Consider the following 9,834-nt stretch of genomic DNA (forward strand, 5'->3'; position numbering starts at 1 on the left):
CAACAGCAATATTCATCTTGCTTCCTCCGTCCTCCTGACCAGTCTCTGCTTATCTTTCCCTTCCTCAGATCCGCTCTCAATCAAATAAAAACAAAACTATTTTTATGATTCAAGGAAAAAAAGCTTCTGATTTAATAAATTAAACACGAATTAATATTTTTTTCCCCTTTCATTGGAACGGACAATTTGGAATATGGAAACAACGACGGCGTTGAAGAAGGCGGGAGGCGAGGGAAGACATGAGAAAGAAGGGTCGGATGGCAGCACCGGAAGCAGCAGCAACGACAACAATAACAGAAACAATAGCGGCGGTCATAAACATAGGCATAGCAGAAGCATCAGCTATGGCGGGGATGAGAGGGGGATTTTTGAATATTTCGGGTGGGTGTATCATATAGGAGTCAACTCGATCGGCCACGAGTATTGCCATCTTCGCTTCCTCTTTATAAAGGGCAAATACGTTGAAATGTATAAAAGAGATCCTCACGAGAACCCCGGCATTGTACGTTACGTCATCCTTTTTTTTTTCCCTCTTTTGTTTTGAATATATTGCAGCTTGTGATTGTTGTCTAGTCGAGGCAATGTAGATATGCTTATTTTCCAGGGGGTTTTTTAATCTAAAGTATGGTGAAATTTTGATTTATTTCGTTATGGATTCTTGAGCTGTTGCAGGATATTAATTATTGACAGCTGAAAGTTTATTGACTTGGAAATAAGTTTTATTTCTAATTACGGTGGTTTAGTGAACGGATTAAGATTAATTAGGGAGATGAAGATTTGAGGTTGTTGAGTTTGGGGTCCAAATATTTGATATATCTCCTAAATTTTGCTGAATTAGTAAACTGAGCTGGTATACATGGCTGCCTTTAGCTAATTTATCGTAAGCATAGGAAGAGAAAGAAGGTTAAACACATTTCTGATTGTGAAGTCTATATAACCTTCATGAGTCGTACTGATTCCCGTACATGCGGCTTTTTGTTTTCTTGGATGAGAAAATCATGTACTAAATTAAACATAAAAATGAAGGAGGAAGGAGAACGTATAACTTTTTGTGTGGAATTGACATACTTGCTTCCAGGGCATCCTTCAAAGAGAGTGCAATTCTTAGAATGCTAGATGCATTTTTGTTTGTAGGAAGCTGATTAAAGTTCATAAAGCAATGTTCAACAAGATACAGTGAGGCTATCAAAAGTGAAACTAAATGACATATATTATCGTGCTAGATAATATGTGATCTTTTTAATGATCACATAATTTAACTAACATTGCTTCACTGTTGTATTCTTTAGAAGTTCCCTTTTCAGTTTTAATAGAATTTAACTTCTTGTTATAATGTTATGAAATTTGGCTTTTAAAGATCTCTTACCCAATTTATGGGTTGCAATGTTGGGGCCTTTGACAGTAGGACTGTCATCTGTTATTTGTAAGTCACAACTCACTTAGATCTACAGTTACAAAGTTCAATTTCAAGGTTGTTTTGTTTCTAACTGCCTTTAAAGGAGATTCTTTATTTATTTATATGTTTATTATAATCGTTCTGTATGAGAGATCTTCAAATTCAATATTATATATGGAAAATTTCTATTTTATTCTGTTGCATGTTTTTCATAGCTATGATGGCATCCATTGCCAATGTGCATGAAGGAACAACTGCTTAATTTATGTGTGTCAGAGAACTCTTCAAATTTAATTGTTTATGTATTCTAGTCTTGGTTGCTAATATGTTACCTTGTCCAGAGACCAATCAGGAAGGGTGTGATAGGACCTACACTGATGGTGGAGTTAGGGCGTCGCCCAGTCAATAATGGGGTACTTCTGTATTAGTTGTCATTTGATTTATTTATTGTTATTATTTGACAACTTTTTTTTCTTTTACTTTGCTCTCAGGTGGTACATTGTGGTTCTCCTTCTTCTTTTCCAGTTCTCTTTTCCCCTTTTTCTTTTGGGTCTTTGATTGTCTAAACTGTTTTGTGAAGTTGGTCCACTTCATGGTTTTCTTCTCTATTGGTTTTTTTAATGTTTTATGGTCAATCAATAATGAAGCTCAATGCTGTGCTTTATGGTTTTCTTTTGTTAAACATTTGTAGGATCTATATGTTATACAGTTCTACAATCGATTGGATGAGTCCAAGAAAGGAGAAGTAAGTTTGTTTCGCATAATTGTACTGATAATACTTGCTCGATATTGGCTTTCATTGTATATGACATATGACATTCTGTTCGTATGTATAATCTTTGAGTTTGTTGAGCTGGAAATTGTGGGTTACAGGTTATAGAAATGTTTTGGGTGATAGCATGTCTGTCTTGGCTCACTTTTTCCTTCACCCCCTACAATGAATTTTGAAACATGTTAAGATATCAAATGCTGTAACTTGGTTCTGTGACTGCATGAGGGTTTATAAGTACTTCCTCTGGCCTAGTATGTAATGTTGAAGGGAAAGATGTGATTATGACAGTAGCTCTTTTGAAAGAACATAATGAGGGGGTTAGATAAGTAAACTTATTTGCAAAAAGCTGATGGGTGTAAGGTTGAGTAGCACGAAATTCACTGAGAAAGTTTTAGGATTATTCTGTAGGACAAATGTCAGCCTGGTAATCTGGTGTGCTTACTGATTGGTGAGAAAATAATCTTGGGGTAGAAATAAAATTTGTGTTTTATAAGCCAATTAGATATCAAAGCCCCTCATTTTGCATGTAATATGTCCAGTTCCAAAGTTTTGATAACTTGGGAGTCTAATCTAAGTAATGCTAGCGTTGTATAATACTACAATTGAGGGTTGTCCAGAACTCTTGAACCTTGAGAACCACGTGTGATGCTTCGAGGGACCTTGAGGAGAGTCTACAATTTCTACAGGCATCCTAGTAAAATAATACCTAATTGACTTATCTTTTCCTTTTTTTTTTCCTTTCTCCTTGCTTGATGTTTATTCTTAAAGTGCAACTGAATCACTTTGGAAAGCTATCTGTTACTGGTTAAAACTAACGGGCAGAATCACTTTGTTCTTTTCAAATTCAAACTGCCATTGGGTGTGACAACAAGCCATCTTTGAACCATGGTGCCAAGGAAGAGATAATGGCCCCCCATTCTCCTACAACAGTCAAAACGAAAACCTCCTTTATCTGTCTTTGTGACTATAATTTGCTCTAGAATCCTGATTACCTTGTTCCCAGAATTGTCATTGTTTCAGTAATCAAAAACCATATTTTATTTGTTTCTTAAAATCATAGCTGTAAAACCATGTCATATAGTAAATTAATGAAGCATTTTGTTGGTTTTCCAATAATGTCTACTCCATAGAATAGGGCAGTGGGAACTTTCCACTTATCTCTGCTGATGATTAGCTCTTGGAGTCACTTTTCTTTCTTATTAAAGTTAGATATTCTTTTCTTGTGCGCTGAAGTGGCTCATGACTAACTTATATTTTTTCTGCTCCAAGATTGCGTGCTCCACAGTTGGAGAAGCTCGAAAATGGATGGAGGCATTTGATCATGCCAAGCAACAGGTACTAGGGAGTCAGTTAAAACGGCTTAGTTCATATATGTGGTTGCTTCTTAGAAGATAAGAATTTTTTTGGCCCTCATGATTTTTTCTTATGTATTGACATAACTTGCTACCTATTTGGACAGGCTGAGTATGAACTTTCAACAGGAGGTAGTACCAGAAACAAATTATACATGGAGGCTGAGTAAGCCATTTTTCCTATCTATCTTGCTATGGTAGTCTTACTTGAATTTCTTAATGATTAAAGACTGATGTTAGATAAATTTTGTGGGTAACTGATTGCATTTATGAAGATTGAGGGAAAATTCCATTAATAGATACCATTTGATAGGTTGAGAAGAGAAGATGGAAGTATACTTATCTGTGAGAAAATTAAATGCAGTATAACTATGAAATCCTACATGCTTCTATGTATCATACTTTAGTTTTTCCCACATCTTTTTTTCTAAAAGAAAAATAAATTACTCTGCCTGTTTTATTCTGAAGTATTGATTTAGAAGGCCATCGACCTCGAGTAAGGCGGTATGCGCATGGGCTAAAAAAGCTTATAAGAATTGGACAAGGTGAGTTGGTATATGCCATCATTTTGATTTTTGGCCATTGCATTTTTTAAGGTTCAAAAAGAGAATTTTGGTTTGTCATTTTCTTATAAAACTTTTAATTGTTAAAGAAGATTTCTTAGTATCCACTTTGTGGTATAAAATAACCTCTTAATGCATCATAGTTAGCATGTTTCCTCACATAAATTGTTATGTGAAATTGTTTCAAATGCAGTTTATTAAGTGCACCTTTTAGGTATTATCAATAAATTTGCGGTCAACATCATTGTAAGCTAAATGCTTCATCCTTAAGTCTTCAATAAAGAGTATGCTGCATCACATAGGCACTATTGCATGTTTGGTGTATTTTAGCTTGAGTCTTGGCAGATTTTTGCACCTTAAATGAAGGTAATAAAAAAATTAAGTGTGCATCTCAAGTTAGTTCAATTGGAGACTTTTGAGAAATTAAGCTTTGTGACATGTTGTAAATCAAGATAATGATTTCTTAAATTTGAAGATACCTTGGTATTAGGACATTCAGAGGTGGCATATTAATCATTGTTGTCATGTGAAGGACATAGAAGAACCTTGAACAAAATTTATTATGAAAATTGATGATTTGTGAAATTGGAAAAAGATTATTGTGTCATATTCAAGCCAGAAAATGTGCTAGGAAATTGACAGCTAAATTTTGGAATTTATTTATACGAAGGACCTTTTCTGTCCAAAAAGGTTTTCCTCCTTGAGGCTCTTTTCTATTTATTTTTGAAATATAAATAAACCTTTAACAAAGACTATGCAATTGTAATTCTAATTGTATTATCTGGCATTTCAATATGATAACTTTTGATATTTCTAATGAGTATATGTTAAAAATTTTCAACTCAAGATAATAATTTTAGTGCTGAGTTGAGTTTTTAGTTTTCTTTTATTTTGGCTGTTCATAGGTCCGGAGATGCTTTTGCGGCAAACTTCCAACTTGGGTGGTAATGGTACATCAGATGGATACTTTGAAGGGGAGTTTGGAGATGCAATTGAAGCACATGAATGGAAATGTGTTCGTACAATCAATGGTATACTTCTTATACCTTTTTTTTTTTGGTAAATGAAATTCCATTAATCCAAAAGAAAAATGGCAAGATAAGAAAGTGTAAGGGTACCAATAAAATTGAACCTTTTGGATTGGAGCAATGATATATGTATATAAAAGCAATGCAGACATTAATCCATACAGAACTAGAAAAACTATAATGGTGTAAGCCTCATACTCTCACTATTAATAGTTTACTGCAATCTATTCATGACCTTTAATCATTCTATTTCTGAGACATGCTGTAGCTTTATCATGTGATCAGGCTGGTTCTGAGCATGTTGAAATAAGATTTGAAAATTTCTTCTCTTTAAGATGTGAAAAATGAAAGATTTCACTACTTATAAAAGATATGTTATTTTGAGTCTCTCAATATGCTAAGAATATGGAATGGTCCTAATGGAGAAATAATTTATTTATCACCATCTAATCATTTGCTTTCTGTTTGGTTTCAGGTGTTAGAATCTTTGAGGATGTGGCTGATTCGAAGGTATCAATACGATCATACTTATTATTTCTTTTTTTTTTTTTCCTTTAGCAAAAGCATCTTGATAGATTCTCCCACATACTTATTAGAAATTTAGCCTTATCCCGTTCACTTTGTCAAAGAAAATGTGTACAGGAACATTTCAGATATAATACAACTTTAGATGAACTGGTATAGCAGTCAAAAACTTAATCCAGTTTCCTCCTGTATCATCAAATACTTAAATGTTGATTTGTTTAGGTCAATGCAAAACATGCAGTTTACAGGTATTGTGCATTGAACTTATAGATCTAAAATATCTCAGTGCCTGTGTTTGTTGCAGCAGGTTTCTTTCACCTTAAAGTTATCATTGAGCACAATTTTCCTTATGTTCCCTAACAATATCAAAGTTTCACAATTTGTCTTCATCAGATGAATGACTCAAGCTCTTTAAATGTTCTTTGGATTATTTGTAGAGTGGAAAAGGTGCTCTTGTGAAGGCTGTTGCTCTGGTAGATGCAAGTGCAGATACTGTTTTTGAAGTAATCTTAAATCTGGATCGCCATAAAAGATATGAGTAAGTTGTTCCACCTATATTTGTTGATTTCATATTTCCCAGTGAGTCAAGTTTGCTCTACTAACTATCTTCACAGGTGGGATATGTTGACAGGTGACTTGGAGCTGATAGATTCTTATGATGGACACTATGATGTTGTCCATGGAACATATGATCCAAAATATCTTACCCGGTAATTTTTGCAGAATGTACTACTTATTGTTCTCTTTGCAAAACTGTTTGCCAACAATGTGTCGTGCATATGCAGTTAAGATATCAATTAGTTTTTATCAAGCATGTCCAAAGTTTGTACTTCTGATAGGTTTGATGTATTCTCAGCATTTATTTTACTCATTAAAAAGGATTCTTGAAGGCCAAACAATATTAGGTTCCTCGGTTAATCAAATTAGCATGAGTCTATCGTCTCTTTTGTCATCGGCTGGCATTTATTTGTCCTACTACGTGATTTCTAGATGGCAATCCAAGAGAGATTTTGTCTTCTCTAGGCAATGGTTTCGAGGGCAAGACGGAGCATACAGTAAGAGAATATGCTAATAATATTTAGTCTATTTATATGAAAATCAAAATGTTTCTTGCCTCTACTTGGCTCACGTATGATATAATTTCTATGGCAGCAATTTTGCAATTTCCAGCTGTACATAAGAAGCAGCCTCCAAGATCTGGATACCGACGTACAACAATTAATCGTAAGGATTTGTATTCTTAGTTGGTTAAGTATTTTATGTCTGAAGCATTTGTTGATCTCTATCGCTTGATTGCTTTGTGCATTTAACAGAAGAGGAAATGCTATTTTCTTCTTTGGATCTTTGTAGTCTCTCTAGGTACTTCAAATTTTGAAGGGATTGATTGATCCATGAATGTGATTACTTTTATTATAAATTCTATTGGTAGCACCAAATTCTGCTTTTAGAGGTTAAATATGTTCTGTGGCAACTTGATTATTCAAAAGGTGGTGCTTATGGCTGTGGAGCATTGCGGGATGACTCTTTCATAGATTTCATTAGGAAGGAGACCTTGTGCTTGTTATAAATCTTGTTTATTTCTGTTTGTAATATATATGTATATATATATGAATGGCAGCGTCTACTTGGGAGATTAGAAGTTTAAATGCACCCATGGGTTCAAACACTGCAAAATGCCTTGTGACGCAGATGTTGGAGATTCATAGTGCCGGTTGGTGTCGATGGAAGAAAAATAGCTGCTCAAAGTTTGAAAAGACCATCCCATATGCTTTATTATCCCAAGTTGCAGGTTGAGTTATCTAACCAAGTCTTTATTATCTGACTTATGATCTGATACTAACAATTAATGGCGTAGAGACATCTAGAATTATGTTGTCTCAGCAAATCAGGTCTGAGATCCCTGTTAGACAGGTGGACTTACAAAATTTTTTGTGCATTTTTGGAGACTTGATCAGTTAAGACAACCTAACTTCATTCATCTCCGCTGCGTGCAACTGTTTTTCCTATTCCTAGGACCTCTGTGATATAGGGCAGGAAGGACCACTTTCATTTATCTCTGCAACGATAGATTCTATTGGACAACATTAATGTTTGTGTCAACCACTTTATGGGGTTATTATGAGAGTACATTGGCGTGACTTTCTGTCAGTATGACTAGAAAGGAGTACTTTTATTTCCTCACATTTCACACAGACAAGGTTGCAAGCAACAGCTAGAACATAGATGACAAATTTCAAGAATTATTGTAAAGAACAATATTGGAAGCTAATTCTCAAAACCTGCTGGATTTTGTCACTGGTATCATTTATGCCATGCTCACTTAGTGTCAGTTATGTTTTCTGTAAATCTTATTTCAGGTTTAAAGGAATATATTGGAGCAAATCCATCACTCAAGTGGGAATCTTCCACCATTGTCCAATCAAAACTTTCTGATGTTTCAATTTCCAGTGGTGAGTTTGAGGATGTAGAATTGCAGGATGAATTTTATGATGCAATTGCTGGTGATTCTTCATCATCATCAGAGGATGAAGACAGCGAGGGTGGTGCAGGCAAGGTAATCCCTTTTTGCTTTGCCACATTGGAATACAAAAGTGTCTCCTTCTCCTTCGAAAATAAGAGTTAAAATTGGTTGCACTATTAGTTGGATTGGTGTAACCCAATTATTAATTGTTTTCTTGAAAACCTCTATTATTGATAGTTTGCTCTCAACGTTATCAGGAAAGGAAAATTAAGCTGAAGAATGTATCTTGGGCCATCTCAAGCTTAGCTTTGAAGCGAGCTTCAGGTTCTTTCTTTTCTTAAAATTTGTATTGGGATTTGGGAAAGACTTTCTAGCTGTACATTTAACTTTATATTTGAAAAGGAAGATTTTATCTAGGAAATCTTTTGCTATTGAGTCATGCATTCTGTTTTCTTTTTTGGTGTTGTGTCAGTAACAAAGAATATAGCTTAATGGCTTAAACAATGTCTTATCCTTAATTTCATCATGAGCTATTAAGTATACTAAATATTAGGTTACTATGGATGCAGCTCCAGATGCAAATAAGGAATTAGATCCTAGTGTACCTCCTGTCCATATTGATGCAAGTCAATTCAATGGTTCCCTCCACAAAGGAAAGGATGAGGCTGACACAAATTGTTGGACTTCTCCTAGTGGTAGGGGATTTATGATCAGAGGAAAGACTTACTTAAAAGATAATGCCAAGGTGAGTTTTTCTTTTCTTCAAAATCATTTGACATATATTGTCCTTGTTGTTTTGTTTGTTTTGAGTGCATTCTATCTCATTATCTTCTATCATCAAAGCTTAAAATAAGATTTTCTGGTATGTTATTATGGCAAAATGAGATACAAATTGAAATGATAGTTGGTCTCTGCTTGGTGCATATCTGTTCTCATCCTCAGTTGATATCCATGCTTCTACTTGCCAGTTCTCATTAATTCGAGGTGGGAATGAATTTCAGGTCCTTTTATCTAATCTTGGCTGGTCTGGTTTCTAAAATTGAATAATTGACTGCAAATGGCTATACATGGGTATACATTAGCAGAATTTGCTGTCTTACTGTTGTGTTGTTTATTTGCTTTCAAAGTTGAGAACCTCTTGTTTAGTTCTGCAGTTTCATGTGCTTTGTTTGAGTTATTATTACATTGAGCCTTTTATTAGTTTTACCTTTCTTATTGTATGAGGTCTTTGGTTGCTTTTAACTGTAATTATCTTGGCTTAATGAGTTTTCTGTTGCACACACCTGCAGCTTTAAATACAATTTAGAAATTGCAGCTTGTCCTTATAAATAGAACTTTCTTTTTATTTCTTTGTTGAATAAGCTACTTTCTTTCTATGTCATATCTGACAGCCTTCCTCCTGTTGGTTTTAGTATGCTTGTGATGTGTGCGTTACATTCTTTATTCTTGCTGAGATATTGTGCATTCTGGAGAGAACAATTAAGTAATGATATAAACCTTTTCACAGGTAATGGGTGCAGATCCCCTTCTCAAGCTCATAGCTGTTGACTGGTTCAAAGTTGATATAGCCACAGATAAAATTGCATTGCACCCGAGGTGTCTGGTTCAGGTATTATACTAGGTTTCATACTTTGCTCCCCTTTCTATGCATGTGTGTGTTAACATCGTCTGAAGTTTGCTTCATTTCTTAGGAATTTGCTGCAATAATTGATGCTTTTAGTTTTTTTTTTTTTTTTT

At 34.6% G+C, this 9,834-nt stretch overlaps 1 protein-coding gene across 1 annotated transcript in view; it reads left to right on the plus strand.

Annotated features, from left to right (window-relative positions):
* LOC110410437 (ENHANCED DISEASE RESISTANCE protein (DUF1336)) overlaps positions 1-9,834 on the plus strand; it is a 13,816-nt gene continuing 3,982 nt past the window's right edge. The window contains exons 1-17 of the mRNA XM_021420112.1: positions 1-502; positions 1,738-1,809; positions 2,088-2,141; positions 3,438-3,503; positions 3,628-3,686; positions 3,989-4,065; positions 4,989-5,114; positions 5,587-5,621; positions 6,074-6,174; positions 6,251-6,346; positions 6,627-6,691; positions 6,789-6,860; positions 7,255-7,425; positions 7,994-8,190; positions 8,355-8,421; positions 8,667-8,842; positions 9,605-9,706. Coding sequence (XP_021275787.1) covers positions 194-502; positions 1,738-1,809; positions 2,088-2,141; positions 3,438-3,503; positions 3,628-3,686; positions 3,989-4,065; positions 4,989-5,114; positions 5,587-5,621; positions 6,074-6,174; positions 6,251-6,346; positions 6,627-6,691; positions 6,789-6,860; positions 7,255-7,425; positions 7,994-8,190; positions 8,355-8,421; positions 8,667-8,842; positions 9,605-9,706 — 1,845 coding nt within the window. The 5' untranslated portion in view covers positions 1-193. The remainder of the gene's footprint in view (positions 503-1,737; positions 1,810-2,087; positions 2,142-3,437; positions 3,504-3,627; positions 3,687-3,988; positions 4,066-4,988; positions 5,115-5,586; positions 5,622-6,073; positions 6,175-6,250; positions 6,347-6,626; positions 6,692-6,788; positions 6,861-7,254; positions 7,426-7,993; positions 8,191-8,354; positions 8,422-8,666; positions 8,843-9,604; positions 9,707-9,834) is intronic.

The sequence above is a fragment of the Theobroma umbraticum genome, unplaced genomic scaffold, assembly GCF_002168275.2.
Source record: "Theobroma umbraticum cultivar Fairchild unplaced genomic scaffold, ASM216827v3 scaffold_56.0, whole genome shotgun sequence".
NCBI classification, from domain to species: Eukaryota; Viridiplantae; Streptophyta; class Magnoliopsida; order Malvales; family Malvaceae; genus Theobroma; species Theobroma umbraticum.